Source organism: Bidens hawaiensis, unplaced genomic scaffold, assembly GCF_021521415.1.
Source record: "Bidens hawaiensis isolate Kalapana, Puna unplaced genomic scaffold, B.hawaiensis_p1.1 tig00034734_1, whole genome shotgun sequence".
Taxonomy (NCBI): Eukaryota; Viridiplantae; Streptophyta; class Magnoliopsida; order Asterales; family Asteraceae; genus Bidens; species Bidens hawaiensis.
This window is the reverse complement of record NW_027496036.1, coordinates 64,800-83,627: the sequence shown is the minus strand read 5'-3', so window position 1 is coordinate 83,627 and position 18,828 is coordinate 64,800. Positions and strand designations below refer to the sequence as shown.

The 18,828-nt window shown below is 34.6% G+C and overlaps 1 protein-coding gene across 1 annotated transcript; it reads right to left on the bottom strand.

The window, feature by feature from the left end:
- Nucleotides 1-17,171: 17,171 nt before the first annotated feature.
- On the bottom strand, nt 17,172-17,633 carry LOC143586631 (uncharacterized). Its single transcript, XM_077068130.1, has one exon. It carries the CDS (start codon nt 17,631-17,633, stop codon nt 17,172-17,174), a length of 462 nt encoding a protein of 153 aa, XP_076924245.1.
- Nucleotides 17,634-18,828: the final 1,195 nt, after the last annotated feature.

Genomic DNA, 18,828 nt, shown 5'->3' with positions numbered 1-18,828 from the left:
AATACCTGAATCGTATCTCATGATCCAACTGTAGACCATACTGGCCTGCTTTTATCATTACAAACCTCGTTTATAAAGACTAGTTTAGTTTATAGGTTCAAAACTTAATTTCTTTTAAAATGATATAATTTGGTTTGAGATGGGCCATATGTAACACCCCGTCTAAACTAGAGCTGACGTGTCACTTTTAAAGTAGGTCAGAATTCAACGCGTCAATTTCCATTAAATATAGAACATTAATTTGCTTACATTAAATACAAAACTGAGTAACAAAACATCATTTCTTTCTTTTAATACAAATCTTGATCATTAATCTTTTACCCTAGCCCTCGATTGATTCTTCACGGATAATATTGAATACCTAATATTGTGCAAGAAACAATAAAATAAAAGCACGTCTGAGCGAAACACTCAGTGGACAGATAACGAAACATATTTATCATAACTTCAACATTAATCTTGTAACATATCTTATAATTTCTGCTTGTAACATATCAATTCGTAACTTTGATCAATCATATAATAATAATTCCATATCCAAATTATCAACCAATGAATAAAAAAAATAAAATCGATAATGGTGTCATAAGATTTTGCGATGGCGTGCTTAAAGCGATATTTTCTCTCATGAGTATGATACATACGTCCCTAGTATATCAGTAATTCAGTCTGTAACATTCGGTAGTGAGACGATGCATCTTTTCCCGTGATCGATCTATACGTCTCAACTCACTCATGTTTCTCATTAAAAAAATAATAATAACAAAAACTCTAAGCGCGCAAACAGTAGACACGTCAAAACACATGATGGAATCCAACAACAAACCAATTATTTTGATTAGGGTTCAGAATCGTATCATAAGAATTAGAAAAAAATCAACATCATTCCGAAAATCAATGGTTCGTATTAATCAAAAAATAACCGTGCTATTAAATTAACACTCAATAGTATAAAAAGACACAATGGAAAGGTCTATGTTTTGTCAAGAAAATGCGACAAAGTTTGGTATTTTAAGTAAAAAAAAAGAAGTAATATCAACGGCTGATTTATGTTTCTGACTTAGTGATTTATGATTGAACAATGATGGAGCAACTATTTTACGTAAGACTATAAATGCTTTTAAAAACATGTAAAGAATAGAAAACATAGAACATTTAGGTTAGAATCTTGGTCAACACCTCCAACAAAATAAGGATTTACATTTGTTTTAAATGCTAAATTAAAATTGAACTTTAAATGCAAAATCAAATTCATTTAGATGAATTTTTAATTCAATTCTATTTCAAAATTTAATATGAATTCTATAACTTATATAAAACAATATTTAACTCATTCAACAAATAGACTTATAAGAGTCAAATAACTATGTGATTATATTTTAGGGTTTGAAAAATCAGGGTGCTACATTATCACCATGAGACAGTCCATATCATTTTGGTTTGATCCCTTTTTGACTGGTAAATGTTCATATGGGGTGTCACAAGTTTGAGATGGTCCATCTGAATGAGACATGAGAAAGACTATTCTAAGATGAGACATGCCGTATATTTGGTTTACAGGCAGTCTCACTTTGAACCTTGACCTGTATCAAGATGAGTTCAGACAAACCATATAACAGGTTAGATGGTCAATCTAATCCTTTTGTTTGTACTGTCAAGGGTAAACATGATTTTAACATGTTTCCGACATCCGTTAATGTGTTCTATGATTTTAAACATGCTTGAAAACACTTGTAAGAAACAAACTTAAACGGATGGTAGAACATGCCTACCTTACTTCCAAGTGATTACAAAACCTAGGGGTGATTGTGAATGCTTCTAACACTTTTGGAAAGTTGAGCAGAGTCTTCTTATAGCTTGAACACCCCTCTTTGGCTGGTAGCTTGCTTAAAACACCATGACCACCTTCTTTTCTTGTTCTTACAAGTTTGCTACGATAATCAAATGTTGTGTGAAGGTATTGTTCGTTCAAAGTTTGCTATTTATAGGCCAGAGGGTTGTCGTAAGTCAACAATGGTCGGCCAACACATAGTCGGGTAACAACTAATGTTGATAGGGGTGGTGATACGGACCATCTGACGATGAGACAGTTCGTCTCATCATGAACTTCGGGGTTAATATTGGTTGAGACAACCTTGTCACAAATAGTAGGCGTAAGAGACGTTCCATCACAAATAAAATCTTAATACCGAGGTTATGTTTGATATGGACCGTATCAAAACGAGATGGTCCGTCTCATCTAAAATTTTCTTATTTGCATATTAGACCCAAGACTTTAAGTTTGAAATAGTGACCGTTTGGCCCTTCAACTTATAAATCTGCCAAATTTGGCACGTAAAATTTAGAGATGTTACATTATGTTTTTTGATTATTTAAATTTAGTTAGTATATTTCCTAATAAGGCAAATTAGTTGGATAGCCAAAGTTTGTATTAAATTGTTTGGTTTATATATATGCTATTATAAATATAAGCCCATTTGATAATAAGATCAATGAATCCATGGAAAACATTTGTTTATAGACCTTCTCATCCAAGGGTTTGATATTAGAGTGATCTAAGTTATTGAGTGATCCTTCTTTAACCTTTCATAAACGACAAACAATGGTGGTAAAATTTCATCCACCTCATTTCTTATCTTCAAAGGTGAATGGTACAAGTTTTGGCATATTTGTATTGATGTGTAGATTTTTAGATCTTATTCTTATACAAGTTTTTTAAAGTTTTAAATTTATAAAAATAATTTTTTCATAGACTAAACACAAAAAACAGGCAAATAACCTGCCGTATATGATACAACTTATGTAAGAATCAAGTATTGTCCAAGAACACGACTTCCCCTATTCAATCGTTGTTGTTTTCTAACCAAGGTTTTATTTTTAGCTCAGATTCAAGAAAGGATTTCACATACGCTTTGATCTATCAAAGATAAGATGAAAATGTGAAGTGATCGACACCAAAGGCCATCTACAAATCCTAATCTATATCTACCTCGTACGGTACGATTTCATTGAAAAAGGTTCTCTATTTATGCTTAGAATTCAATGAAAATCAGAACAAAAGTTGAGCGGGTTAATTATATGGATCAACAAAGTGACAATGTTGATCCTACCCAAACCCTAGAATTAGATATCACAAATATATGGCTTAGTTTCGAAGAAAATGCGAAAGTTAGAAATAAGTGACCCTCATGATTGAGTAATTCATTGAAAAGCTAAGCCAGTTATGTGAGATAGAGTTCAATATGTTATTTCTTGTTTAATTACTAATAGTTAGATGCTTAACAGTACACCAAGACTCAGTCTCAATATTCAGAAAGGTCCTCAATTAAAAAAGGAAAGATAAGCAAATCTGATGAGTTTCTACACCCCTTTTCTCTTAAATGTTTTTGGGGGTTGGTGTGCATATGTCATGTTTCAGGTAAGTTAACAGTAGTTAGCAGTCAGTGATGTTTAAAGCTTTAGGTCGATCAGTCATACGATTAGACCCTATTGTGTAGGTACCGAGGCCCCACGTACTGGTAAATGCGTGACGTGTGTCGGTAAATGCAATCACATATGTTCAGTTTAGGAAAGTTAGTTAGATTACTATTATGCTTTATACATGTTTCAGTTATGTAAATGTTTGTGCTTCGACATGTCAGTTGTTATTTTATTAATTTATAATAGTTGTCAGTTAGTTAAGCTAGAACTCACTTATCGTGTAATTGACTTTTCTATGCACATTAGGTTAGCATGTTTAGGTTGTTTGGAATAAGGCTTGCTATAGCACTTCGGATTATCCACGTAGCTATGCCATCCATTAGTTGTTTAGTGATTAAACTCATATTAGCTTTTTCTTGTGTTAGATTTTATAAATACTTTCGTTGTTTTATGTCAATTATAAAGTTGCCAAATTTGGAAAAATTTGAGATGTTACATTATGTTTTTTGATTCTTTAAGTTTAGTTAGTATATTTACCAATAAGGCAAACTAGTAGCATAGCCAAAGTTTGTTTTCATTTATTGAATTGTTTGGTTTATTTATATGCTATTATAAATATAAGACCTTTAATAATAAGATCAATGAATCCATGGAAAACATTATGCTTGTAGACCTTCTCATCTAAGAGTTTGATATTAGAGTGATCTAAGTTATTGAGTGATCCCTCTTTAGACCTTCATAAAGGACAAACAATGGTGGTAACATTCAATCCACCTCATTGCTTATATTCAAAGGTGAATGGTACAAGTTTTGGCATATTCATATTAAAGTGTAGATTTTTAGATCTTATTCTTATACAAGTTTATCAAAGTTTTAAATTTATATAAATAACTTTTACATAGAATAAACACAAAAAACATGTAGAGAACCTGCCGTATATGGTACAAGTTATGTAAGAATCAAGTATTGTCCAAGAACACGACTTCCCCTACTCAATTGTTGTTTTCTAACCAAGGTTTTATGTTTAGCTCACATTAAAGAAAGGATTTCACATACGCTTAGATCTATCCAAGATAAGATGAAAACGTGAAGATATCGACACCAAAGGCCATCTACAAATCTGGATATAGATCTACCTCGTACGGTACGATTTCATTGAAAAGGTTCTCTAATTATGCTTAGAATTTAATGACCATCAGAACAAAAGTAGGTCAGGTTAATTATATGGATCAACAAAGTGACAATGTTGATCCTACCCAAACCCTAGAATTAGATATCGCAAATATATGGCTTAGTTTCGTCGGAAATGTGAAAGTTAGGAATAAGTGACCCTCGTGATTGATCAATTCATTAAAAAGCTAAGCCAGTTATGTGAGATAGAGTTCAATATGTTGTTTCTTGTTCAATTACTAATAGATAGATGTTTAACAGTACACCAAGGCTCACTCTCAATATTCAAAAAGGTCCTTAATTAAAGCAAGGAAAGATAAGCAAATCTGATGAGTTTCTTGACCCTTTTCTCTTAAATGTTTTTGGAGGTTGGTGTGAATTTGTTATGTGTTAGGTAAGTTAACAGTAGCTAGCTATTAGTGATGTTTAAAGCTTTCAATCAGTCAGTCTTACAGTTACACCCCATTGTTTAGGTACCGAGGCGCTACGTACGAGTACATGCGTGACGTGTGTCGGTAATTGCAATTACATATGTTCAGTTTAGGAAAGTTAGGCAGATTAGATTATTGTGCTTTATAGATGTTTCAGTTATGTTAATTTTTGTGCTTCGACATATCAGTTGTTATTATAGTTATTTATAATAACTGTCAGTTAGTTAAGCTAGAACTCACTTATCGTGTAATAGACTTTTCTATGCACATAAGGTTAGCATGTTCTGGTTGGATGGAATAAGTCTTTCTAGAGCACTTCGGGTTATCCACGAAGCAATGCCATGCATTAGTTGTTTAGTGTTTAAACTCATATTAGCTTTTCTTGTTTTAGATTTTATAAATACTTTCATTCTGTTATGTATATTTTGAAGTATAAGGACGACTAATGCATGTGTAAATTTAACATATTAGACATCCAGTTATGGGTGTTTCACATCATCTCACGTTTTGTGTTTCGGCTGTGGATGCGGTTGTGGCTCCGGTTAATGTGGCCGCGTCATTGATTTTTGGATATGGCATGCAATTTTAGTATGCCTGAGGCAAACAATGATATAACAGTCATACATTTGTTACCTATTTTTGACAACATCATCGACAGAGGTGCACCCGACTCCTCATTTATAGCATATGATGTAAACTACGAATATGGATATTATCTAGTCGATGGTATATATCCAAAGTGGGCCACTTTGGTGCTTTGTTTTACTTGCTCGGATGATAATAAATGTAAATATTTTCAGGAAAAACCCTGAGTCGGCGAGAAAGGACTTTGAAAGGTCAATCAAGGTATTAAAGAAACACTCGCTGGAGTATCATTAAACAACCTACTCGTATTCAACAATATGATAAATTAAGAAACATAATGTATGCTTACATTATTTTACATGTAAATATTGGAGGACTCGGGCAGAGTTATCTATCAAGATAAGTACAAAAATGTATAGGCGCCGGTCTCAAATCTTGCTATTTTATTAACAACATGAAAAATGGATACAAATCATAGTTTTCGATCGGATTTGGTTAAATATCTTCGGAGGAATAACGAAAATAATGGCTACTGACTATAATAATTTTGATTTTGTTATCTACTTTGTTTTTGATGTTTTTAAAATTTAATTTAAGTTTTGTTATATTATTATTTACCTTTTATTTTATTTTGTTTAACAAGAAAAAGTAAAAAGGTTAAAGCCTCTTAGGGCTTCGTACCATGACGAGGCTTTATAACCTTGGGGCTTTAAAGCCCCTTCCACAATGGATGGTCTAATAGGTAACCACTACTGAAGAGGGAAACACCGCCAAAGCCCAAACTGATGTGACATTGGATGCATAGGCCCCACATGCCACTTTTGAACCCGTACCGGCCGTCAACGTCATAGATGAAGTTCAAATCAAAGAAAGGTTCAATTAGATAGTCAATTCGGGATGTTCGAGTCATATGATGGGAGAAAAAGGTCATTTGAAGAATCAAGTAAGATACGAAGGGAATTGTTAGTGCATGATTTGTTGTCTGTAGCTGATCGAATATATAGGCTTGGGGTAGTTTAGTCATTTGGTTACAATGTAATATGCTCCATTCGCTATGGAATGTATAGCGAATGGGGCCCATTCGTTATAGACTAAGCTCATTCGTTAGCCTAGGAGCATATACACCATGGATGTAGCGTATTTGGCTCGTTAAGTTAGAGAGCTCATTAGCTATGCGATTTAGCGAATGAATGCTCATTCATTAAAGTAATGCTCATTCGCTAAGGGTGTTAGCGAATGAGAGGCTTTTCGCTAGTGGAGATGCTCGTTCGTTAGTCACATTAACGAATGATGCCTAGAAAATAAGGATGGCTTATAAATATGCTAAGTTAGAGTATGTGCATAGAGATTTGTGCTTATTTATTCATCAAGTAACGTTATGCTGCCGGGTTCTCTCTAGAATCGAGCTTAACTGTATTAATGTATAAATCCTTAACGTTATCAATCAAGTAATCATTTGGCCCGATCATCGTTATTTATAGTCTCGTATATCATTGATGTATCCAATTGCGACTAGGTCTTGGCACGTATGACGTTTCCACAACTGGTATCAAAGTAGACGGTTGCTCGTGTTACATCTATTCGTTGCCAATTTCTGATTTGAGACACATTCATCGTGTTCTTCAAGTTTTGGTTAATGTTTAATCAGTGGATGATTATTGAAATTGAAAGTTAATTTGTGTTTGAGATGTGAATCCGTGGCCTGTTTGAGATTCTGGTGTATTGATTTGATGATTTGAAGATGAATTGATTGAATCCTCCATGGATGATGTAACATCCTGGCATTAAGCGGAATACACCTGGGTGAAACTTACAGATAACTCATAAGCTTGTAACACTATTAAAACGACAATAATTATATTTATTTTATTTCATAATGTAAAAAGTAGACAATTATTCAAAAATAATAAGAAACACTTCATTGAAACCATAAATAAGTTCTTTATTCAAACAATTTAAGGTATACTTATGATCTTCATCCTTATCAAACCATTGATTCAATCTGTAGAACATTAAAAATTATATATTTGTCAACAATTAAGTTGGTGAGTTTTCATAAGTTTTTGAGTATACACAAACAGACAAACACACACACACATATATATAGGAGAGATATTTTGAAAACCCTGATGAGTTGTAAGAACTTTAGGAACTCAATATGGACCACACATTTAATCAAATGAGTAAGGAATATGTGGCTTAGAATAAATCTGATTAAAAAATGAATCAGGAGAAAGAATAAAGATTATTAATGATTACACAAGTTTAAATGTTAGTTAAACATGTGTAATAAGTTGATTCGGTGTGAAAAAATACTGTAATTTTTTTACGTTACTTACATTTACGTATTACATACGTGTAAAAAAATTAATTATTTTTGTTACGTTCAGTTCTTTCGAGTTCTTAAAACTCAAAGTGGTTCTAAAAAATCAATCATATATATATATATATAAATGGATTCGGCTACGCTTGGTTTCCTTATCCATTCGATTCATTATTTTCATCGGTCTTTCAACGAAGTTCATTGCCTTATCAATATGTACCTCGTTGAGAGGTATATGGAGGTTCCCGTCGGCTATACACATTCGAAAGTTCGAAACATGAAACATGGGATGAATACCTTGAAGCTCTTGTAGGAGCTCGAGGCGATAAGCAACATCTTCGATTCTTTCACGGATTTTAAACTGGCCAACAAAACGGAGGCCTAGTTTACCCTTCATACCGAAATGGGCTACTCCTTTCCAAGGTAAAACCTTGAGGACGAAAAGGTTTCCTACTTCGAATTCCAAGGGTCGTAGTCGTTTATCAGCGTAAGACTTTTTGTGACTTCTAGCAGTAACCATATTATTACGAATTTGAGCTTTTTATTTGGTGGTATCTTGTACCATTTCGAGTCTAGTGAGCTGAGTTTCACTGATTTCGTTCCAACAAACAAAATAACGACATTTACGGCCGTAGAGCGCTTCGAATGGAGCCATTTAGATGATCGAATGATAACTATTATTGTATGAAAACTCAACCAACGGAAGTTGAGTATCCCAATTACCACAAAAATCAAGCACACAAGTTCTTAGCATGTACTCAAGGGTTTGAATGGTTCTTTCAGACTGACCATCCGTTTGAGGATGATAAGCGATGCTAAGATCTAGACGGGTTCCCAAAGCGGTTTGAAGCGAATTCCCAAAATGAGAGACTAAACGATCATCACGGTCAGATATAATTCTCAAAGGTCTACCATGGTGACAAACGATCTAATTAACATAGATTTGAGCGAGCTGATCAATCGAAAGCTTCGCAATCGTAATCACTAAGAAGTTCAGCCCATCGTAGTTGCCTCATGTTTAAATATTTTTGGTCAAAAATATGTTGTAGACTGTTGTGGTTGGTGAACATGTATAATTCTTTTCATGAACCTTAAGTTGTCGTGATGCATAGACGATAACCTTTCCTTGTTGCAAAAGAACGCAACCAAGACCTTGATTCGTGGCATCACAATGGACAACAAAATCCTCGCTTTCTTCGGAAAGGGCTAGGATAGGAGCGTCACAAAGCATACGCTAAATGTTTGAAAAGCTTCAATTTACCTAGCCCCCCCCCACCACTCATAAGGTTTACCTTTATGAGTTAAGGTGGTGAGAGGCAAAGCAATCGTGGAAAAGTTCAGGATGAAACGACGGTGATAACCAGCATGACAGTCGATACACATTTAAAAGGTGGTGAGAGGCAAAGCAATCGATTCTTAATCGTGAGTTTATTGAGTTCACGATAGTCGATACACATTTAAAAGGCATCATCTTTATAATGAAAAGAACAGGTGCGCCCCAAGGTGAGGGTCTTGGGCAGATGAAACCTAACCTTGAAGTTGACTCGCTAGCTCTTGCATTTCCGAAGGTGTGAGACGATAAAGAGCTTTCTCAACAGGATTTGCACCAGCCACGAGATCGATACAAAACTTCACTTCACAAGTAGGAGGCAAACCAGAAACATCGTCAGGGAACTTTGGGAAAATCACGAAATACCCGAATGTCTTTTATTGTCTTATTTTATTGTTTCTTTTCCACAATGTTGGCAAGGAAAGCCATATACATAAGTATTTTTTGGCTTGAGTACACGACATAATCTTGATCCCCTTGGAAGGCTTTTCGCCAAAAATACACAAAATCTGATCGTCGTCTAGCGGAATTCGAATATACTTCTCAAAGCACACGATTTTGGCATGGTGTTGAGCTAACAAATCCATGCCTACTATGATATCAAAACTTCTGTGTTGCATAGGATTTAGATTACAACCACGAATAACAGAGTCAATCAAGATAGTTTTACCATTTGCGACTTCAATCGTAATGGACTTTTCGAGTTTAGAACGAGACGACGGAAGCATAGGCTCCTAATTAAAAGACACAATACTCATATCGGCACCGGTATAGAATAAAATGGACGTATAAACGTTATTAACCAAGAACACACCTTTCACCAAATTGTTGTTATGCTGAGCTTGATTCGCATTAATCACGAATGCCCTCCCGCGAGAATTGGGGACGACTGGTGCAACTTAAGAAGGCGAGGGTTTATTAGCTTCAACCGCTTGAACCACTTGGTTTTCCATAAGCTGCAGAGTTGGTTGAAAGGTTTGAACTTCATAGGTTTAAGCAGGGTACACAGGTAGAGAAATCATTTTGACTTTATTTGCGAGTCGAGGACACGCATTGCGGAAAGACTAGGATCTCCACATTTGAAACATGCTCGAGGGGTGGGATAAGCTTGAGCAATGGGATAATCTTGAGTTAAAACACAGTTTTGGTTAAAGATGTGGGGAGTACGGGTGGTTTGGTGAGGGTTGGTCGGGTACATATGATTTCGAAGCATTCACCTAGCAGGTGAGGACCGTGGTAAGGTTTCTTTGGGGGTGGATCTTGAAGGTTTTGGGTTTGTTGGTATAAAGGTTAAGGTGGGTTTTGTTGGGTTAAGGCAAATATTTGCTTTCGTTTTTTGGAGTGGTTGTTGTTGTTGTAGTTTGGTTTGGGCGTAGCTTCGGCCTTGACCTCTTTGGAAAGTTTGGCCTCGGTTTTCTCAACAGTCTTTTTGCTGCCTTTGAGGGTTCCTACCTTAACGTGGTTGTCAGACAAGGATGCAACAAGAACAATGGCCTCGCGAAGAGTTTTGGGAGTACTGCTTTGGACCGAGTCTTGGATTTTCCTTGGTAAGCCTTGAATATACTTGCTAATCCCACGAAAGAGAGAAAGAAGTGACAAGATATGGCACCAAGAAACTAAGCTCATTAAAGCGAGAGGTGTAACGTTATCACCACCATCTTGCTTGAGATTCCAAAATTCCCCCTCAATATTCATGAGTTCATTGGGTGACAAAATTTTGCGGTCATGAGTTCCTTATGTTCTTCCCATGGTAAGGACATGGCTACATTAGCACCACGAGTGGATTTTTCTTGAACCCACAAAGTTAGGGCTCTTTTTCCAAAGACACTTGAAGCAAAGCGTGTCTTCTTGTACTCGGGACATTCGATTTGGAGGAAAGTACTCTCCATACTCTGGTACAATTGGAGTAAGGAAGTGGCACCTTTCGAGCCATAAAACTTAGGAGTTTTCGCATCGGTGAAGGTCTTATAACGACAAGAGTTGGAGTTCAGACCCGAATTGGCTGAGTTCGAGTTGGAAGCAATGGTTTGGTGCATTTGAAGCACCATTTCCGGGAGCAAAACAACCCGTGTCTTAGTGATCTGGGCTGTCATCTCGAGGCTGGAGTTTCTTGCGGGGCGACGAGGGAAACGAGTAGGTATACTAAATAGAGAATAATAAGAGTATGATTTATCTAGTGACGACTTTCATAAGTAAAAATACTTAAGCCATTTGAATAAAGTAAAATAAAAATTCATAATACTAAAATCACATGAAAACTATATTAAATTGATATTAGTATATTCATGTATCACCATGATTTTTCTAATAAAACTTAATATTCATAAAGAAATCGAATTGAAAAATTCAAGTGTTCATGTATCACAATGACTTGTTGAACTTTCTAATTAATACCACAATATAAGAAATTGAGCCTTTAGAACCATATGTTGCATGAACCACCATGACTTGTACGCAATTTAAGAGCATGAGTGCAACCATTCTCTATTCACAGAGGAAAATAGTCACATTTGACGAATTAAAGTTGTGGTTCGTATGACGTTTAGTGTGGTTTGATTTGGCCTAATAAGTTCCAACACCCTTTTCGAACCCTCCAGATAAGCTACCGGGTCCGGTGCTTGATTGGGATTTATGCGCATTGCTTATCGTTAGGTTTAAAAACCTTGGTGTCAAGGGTTCGAAAAACAAATGTGTCATCCTCTCTAGTTATGACATACTCATTACGTAAAACCATCTTTAAGGGGGTTGAAAAATTGACTTTTTGAAAATCGTAAAACAAATCCAAAAGATTATATATAAAAAAATGTTTATGCATAAGCCTTAGAGTTTGTGTTTGAATATGCGTACATGCGACATTTCAAAATATTATAAATATAAATTTGAGCGTATGAATGTTATTCTAATAAAAGTGTGGGCACATAATACAAAGGGTATACAAGCAACCTGGGGCCTTAAATAAACTATAACTATACTAGGCCGATACGTCTAACAACCTATCTTATAGTTACGACTTTGATACTAATCTGTTACACACCGGATGTAGGCGGAATACGCCCGGGTATAACGTGCATATCACTCATAAGCTCATAACACTATTAAAACGACAATAGTTATATTTATTTCAATTAATGACGTAAAGAGTACACAATTATTCATAAATAAAAAGAAAAACACTTCATTGAAACCAAAAATAAGTTCTTTATTTAAACAACCTAAGGTATACTAATGATCTTCATCCTTAGCACACCATCGATTCAACATATAACACGTTGAAAATAATATATTTATCAACAATTAAGTTGGTGAGTTTTCATAAGTTTTTGCGTATACATATATATATAAAAAGACACGATTCAACGTTCGTAATGCAATAAATATTCAAGCGTAAAGTAAATGAAATAAATTAATTTCGTCCTCCTGTTCCTTTAGTCGAGGCTGTAGTAATAGATGAATTGAGAACCAACTTACAAAACAACCAATGTCGTAACGTTAGACGGCGCAGGGACATCCCGTCGGACCCTCCCACTATGTGTATGCGTTTGCGTAACTTCCACCATAAGAATAGTGAACACGTTGCAAGCAAGTTCATGTATAATCATAAACAACATGCAATAATAGTATTAACATGTATAATTGTGAATTGGTTTATACACAAGCTTATAACTAACAAATTAAAACTTGTGACATGCTACACCCCTATAATATTAAAAGCGTTAAAATGGGGTTATGAAGAACTCACTTGGAATGAGAAATATGATAACGAAGACACAATAACGATTAGAGCAAACTAGTTGGTCCCACGAGAAGTCCGGATAACTTGTCCTAATTGTTAAAGCGTAATTATAATAAATACTTAAACAAAATAATCGAACAAGACACAAGGAAAGTGGTTTATAATATATTTGGGATCGTTAAAGTGTTCACCTAAAATTTATGCAAGCAAGCTTATTTAGCTTACGTATTTTTAAAAGTGATGGGTATTATTATTATTATTATTAATATTGTTATTGTTATATTATTATTATTATTATTACTATTACTATTATAGTAAAAAAATATAGATTTATAATTGATTATATATATATAGATATAGATATATCTATACTATATATAATGTATGATAAGATGGCAAATTAAGACACTTGGTTTTAAGAGATTTATAAATCAATCAACACATTGTACAACCTTTAATACATCTAGGATAAGGGAAAGCTTGTCCGCTAAAATATTCAAATACGGTTATTATATAATAGTTATAAGATTAACCCCTTCACTTTAATTAACTTTTATAAATTTAAAAATAGTTATAGCTATGATCCTCGATCATTCACTCATATGTGATTTTTATTTTCATTTTTAACTTAACTTCCCTCATGATTTTTAAACGTTAGTAACTTTTTCATATGCTAATATTTTTTTTAAAAACAATTACACCATAAAAACGAGCATGTTTTTCTTTTTAATTTGAGTATCATAATGTTATAGTTTTTTTTCATTTAACAAAATAACATTTTACGTATGAGCATTTGCAGTCTGGGTTTGATGGTTTTTACATTAAACTGTTGGTCAAACCGCCAGTAACCGGTTTTTGTCGTCGAAAACCGAAAAGAACCTTTGAAAATTAAAAACGACCGACCAAAAGTTAATGAAAAAATCAACGATGAAATCAAACCAATAATCCGTTTGAACATTTTTCGGTTTCAAATTGAACAACGAACACCCATAAACTTGTTACATGATTACAAATGTATGTGTTTCCCGCTGCATCGCGCGTGTACCCGTCTAGTATGTCTATACTATATTAAAATGTATATAGGAAGGACATATTGGTAATTTTACCAAAAAAAACTCTTAGAATTAAGAGTTACAATGCATTCAAGCATACTGTACAAGTCTTCTTAGCAGCTGGAATTTTTGTTGAAAAACGCCAAGTCTTCTTAGCAGCTGGAATCTTTGTTGAAAAACGCGGTTTGCAGGATTCAAATTTGAAATTCAAAACCTCAATCTGACACATACTCAATCTCACACACACATTCATCTTCATGGGACTTCATCTTCTCTCTCTCTCTGTATAATCATCTCTCCGACACCATCTGTAGTCGGAACCCTTGGTAGCGACAGAATAGTGGTTGCAAACTCTTTATGGCGATGGTGTTATGGTTCGCTGGCCTTCATCGTGGCCGACTTCGTCTCTGTTCTATAAATCTGAATCACATGTGTATGCCATTTCCGGATTCTGATTCGGATCCTTGGTGGCGGCCGCATGACGGTGATGTATCCAAGACAGGTGATAAGTCTTCACTTTATTCTTGAATATCATATAAGTACTATTTCTTTGGTTAATGTTGTGTGTGATGCTTGGGTTTTTCATCTTTCTGCCTAATGTTTAATCGGTAGAATTTGTTGCATGTGGTTTTTAATTTTCGCACATTAGTGTTGCTTCATTTGATTTTTATCTCAATTGCTCTTACACAATTTTAGTGTAGTCACAGTGGTTGTAGTTGGGGTTAGTTTAGAGTACCAATTTTTATAATGCTTCTGCTGTGTATATTTATCACTTTATGTTATGGTGTTTGACTTTTCAACATCTTTATATTTTTGTTAGTTTGATTGACAAAGAAAAAAAAATTGGTAAGCAGGAGTGGTCATTGATGTTCAGGTATTCTTTTATTATCTATTTATGTAAGACTTATTTATAGTTATGTCTATGTGTTGCATTCATGTTAACCATTTATTAGCTTGCAGTAGAGATCCATATTTGCTACCATCAAGTGAGGCTCATATTAAGGTAATTTTTTTAGTCATTTACTTCATAATTTTATCTGTCCTATGAGGTGAAAGTCCTAGGTTTTGGTCTTAAGACTAAAAACAATTGAGGCTTTACAGGTATATTTTTGGTTTTTTACCACAATTCATATTCCTTGCCGTGTTATTTCAATTTTAATTTATCGATTTCATTATCGTTTAGATTCAACATCGGCTTCAACATCTTGATGCTCTAGGTACGCGTATGATGGATCCTCAATAGCTTTTGTATACTTTTGAAACCCTAACCATAAACTGTTTTCCCGTCCCTTTAAAACCGTGTATTTGAATACCCTATTTTAGGGTATTGAAACACCCTATTTTCGGGTTTTTTTTGGACTTTTTTTCCGGGTATAGATTAGATTTTTCAAAATGTTGCACTTTTTATTGGTATTTTTAGGATAATTTTCGGGCAATTTCGGGTATTTGAAAAACCCAGTTTCGGGTATTGGAAAAAACCGGGTTCGGGTATGGTACCGGTTCAGGTTTTCGGGTATTACCGGGTATAAATGGAGTCTGGTTCCGGGGTACGAGTTTTGGTACTGAAATGCATACCTTTTCCGTATCCTACGGGTAGGGTCTGGTGCGTGTTCGTGTATTAAAACGCGGGTATAAAAAAACTTGGTTCCGGGTTTTTTTCGGGTTTCATTTTTTGTGAACCTCTAGACCCTTGTGCTTTCAGATCAACAATCTGATTGCAAAATGGCCTATGACTTGTTGGATTATCAGGTTTGTTTTGCTATTAAACTAACCACTGCATATATTTTTTTTTACAAAAGTTATTGTGGTCTCGGGTTGTATTACCTCCCAATGTAGCGACTAACATTAAAAAACTTTGTAAATATATTATTACAATGATAATCTACAATTTTTTGTTTATAATAATTTAAGAGTTGTAATATATGCATTGAAAATATACTTTTGTTAACTTTTAACATGTTTGATTTATTAAAGCACAAAATTAAATATGACAGACAACTTTCAAAATGTTTGACATGTTCCGTTTATTCCCTGACGTTTTAAATCTCTTTTAAAAAGCGCAAAGCTACTTTCTTTTATATTATAGGAAAATTGGATATTAATAATCCCAACTATCAAATATTGGTCAATAATAATCCTAACTAACAATGTGACCGGTGATAATCCCAACTATCAGTTTTGTTACCAATATAGTCCCAGTTAAATAACATAGTTAACTCCGTTAATTATTGATGACATGGCGCGTGACGTGGCATGTGGCTGTTAAATAGGGTGGTTATTGTTCCAACTGGGTTGAGCTGGACGGGTTAAAAATTTTAAATACAAAATTTTGCATCAAACATGATTCGAACTCGGGACCTCAGCCATCAAATCTGATGTTTATGTCTTTGCCAGCTGCAATAAATGAAATCTGATGCTAATATGTCGGTTTAAAAGTTTAAATATCTTATCTATGTTTGTATACTTTTGTTGATATAATTGATTTCTATAAACTTCTAAGTATTACTTTCACCTAAGTTTTCGGTTAACTTATTATATGTCATTAATACTACTTTATAAAATACTATGTATTTTGTAAAAACTTGAAGATCAAATCCAACATCCCAAAGCTAAAATCAATAAGTAGTTTAAACATCCAAATATTACAAAATAAGGAAACGGGTTCATGCATCTAACCATAATAACCCAAAAAGTTGAAAACCAAAACTCATCCAAAATGCCAAATAGATATCTTGTTCAAAACATCCAGATATTACAAAGTCATTGAATTATTTCAAACATAATATAAAATTATGGTTATGTGATAGAACTTGATGCTTGGGTTGATTGTTGAGTTTCTTGTAAAGATTGAGACATGTTCCAACCACCATCTCCTTGACCTCTCCTGCTCATTCCCCTACCCCTACCCCTGCCCCTGCCACCTCTTGTTGAAGTACCTGCACACTCATTCGAAATAAATTTTTTTATTAGAATCAGGTTCAATTCTTGAGCCACTTTTCGGTCTCCCCCACGAACTTACTGTCTTTGGTGTAATTAAAGTTTGACCCCTATTAGGACATCTCCTAATGTTATGATCTTTAGACTTGCAATTGATGCATCTCATTTGCAGTCCATGTTTTGTCAATTTTCATGGTCGTTTGGGATCCTCATGTGGATCCTTCTTCCTATTCTTCTTTGTTCTACCGGGACTAATTTTGATTGGAGGAGGGTTCAAAGGGAAATCAATGGGAGGCCAATATCTATCACTAGGCAAAGGAGGGATTGCCAATGCATAGGACTTCATGTACATTTTCTTGGTATAATAATCATTAACAAACTCCTCAGCATTCTTGCGTATGAACCCAGCTACTGCACATGCATGGTAACATGGTATACCGGTTAAATCCCATTTTCTACATGTGCATCTTTTATTAACCAAATCGACACAAACATCATCCAAGTCCTTAACTTGGAACACATTAATTGACGATAGGTATACAACACATTTATAAGCTTTATCTTTCTCCCTATCAAGTTTCTTTTGTATCCTAGGACAAACAATGACATCCTTTTGGCCCATTGCTTTATGCATTTTAGCTAGTCTTGTCATTATTGCTACCCTTATGTCCTCTAACATGTTAAGAATGTGTTTAGATCTAGACTTAATAATATATCCATTAAAAGTCTCTGCCATATTACTGACAACGACATCACATTTAGTTTCAATATCAAGAAAACACATCATCATCATCATCGTACTCAGTATATCCCACCAATAGCAATGTTATGGTAGGGTCTGAGGAGGGTAAGATGTAGACAGCCTTACCTCTATCCCATAGGGATAGAGAGGCTGCTTCCGGTGAGACCCCCGGCTCGATAGTAGTTTTGCATCAAGCCTTGGACATAAGGCACATAGCACTCAATCATCGGGACACCGGCTGATCGGTGCATGTGCCCTTGTCTTTCGGCTATCAACGCCACCACATGATGCCTGATTAACCTTCCGCCACTTTTAACGTTATTTTCACGAGATTAGTAAAATAACGTCAAAATTAGTGCAATTTTACTTTTGCCCACCCGAGGGTTCACACATATATACATATATACATCAAGCCTTGGATGATGATGATGATGAAGAAAACACATGCAGAAGCATCTTGGATTTTGATTGATGAAAGCTTCTGTTGCATCAGGTGAAAGAACTCTCATCTCTTTAATTGCATTTTTGTAGTCGGGCTCACAATAGGCTCTAACAGCTTTCCAAAATAGTCCCTTTAAATCATCACCTTTGAATTTTTTATTCCAATTTGAATAGATATGCCTAGCACAATTTCTATGTTCAGCATTTGGCCACACTGTCGCAACTGCATTAACTAATCCTTGCAAATGAAAAACAGTTTCATTCATTAGTTGACTAGAAAAGTATGTCTAAAGTAGGACATGTCCAGTAGCTTTTATCTATCTAAAAGTATATATCTAAAATACAATATAAAGCACTATCTGGTAACAATTAAAGCATATATCCCATGTGTATGGGATATATCTTTTTAAATCAAAAAAGAAAGACTTCATAATTGAAACTGATTTGACTAAAAGTACATATCCCATGTGCAATAAGAAAACAGATGCTAAAGTCCAGAAAGAGAAAGTGTCATAATTTAATTGTTTGTATATAAATTAGTTGAGACTTGAGACATTCTGTTAATGTCCAATTGAAAAACAAAAAAGTTGCATCATGTCATGTAAAAAGCTAAAAGAGACCAAATAAAAAAGCAATTCATACCTTCTGTTGATTAGATACGAGT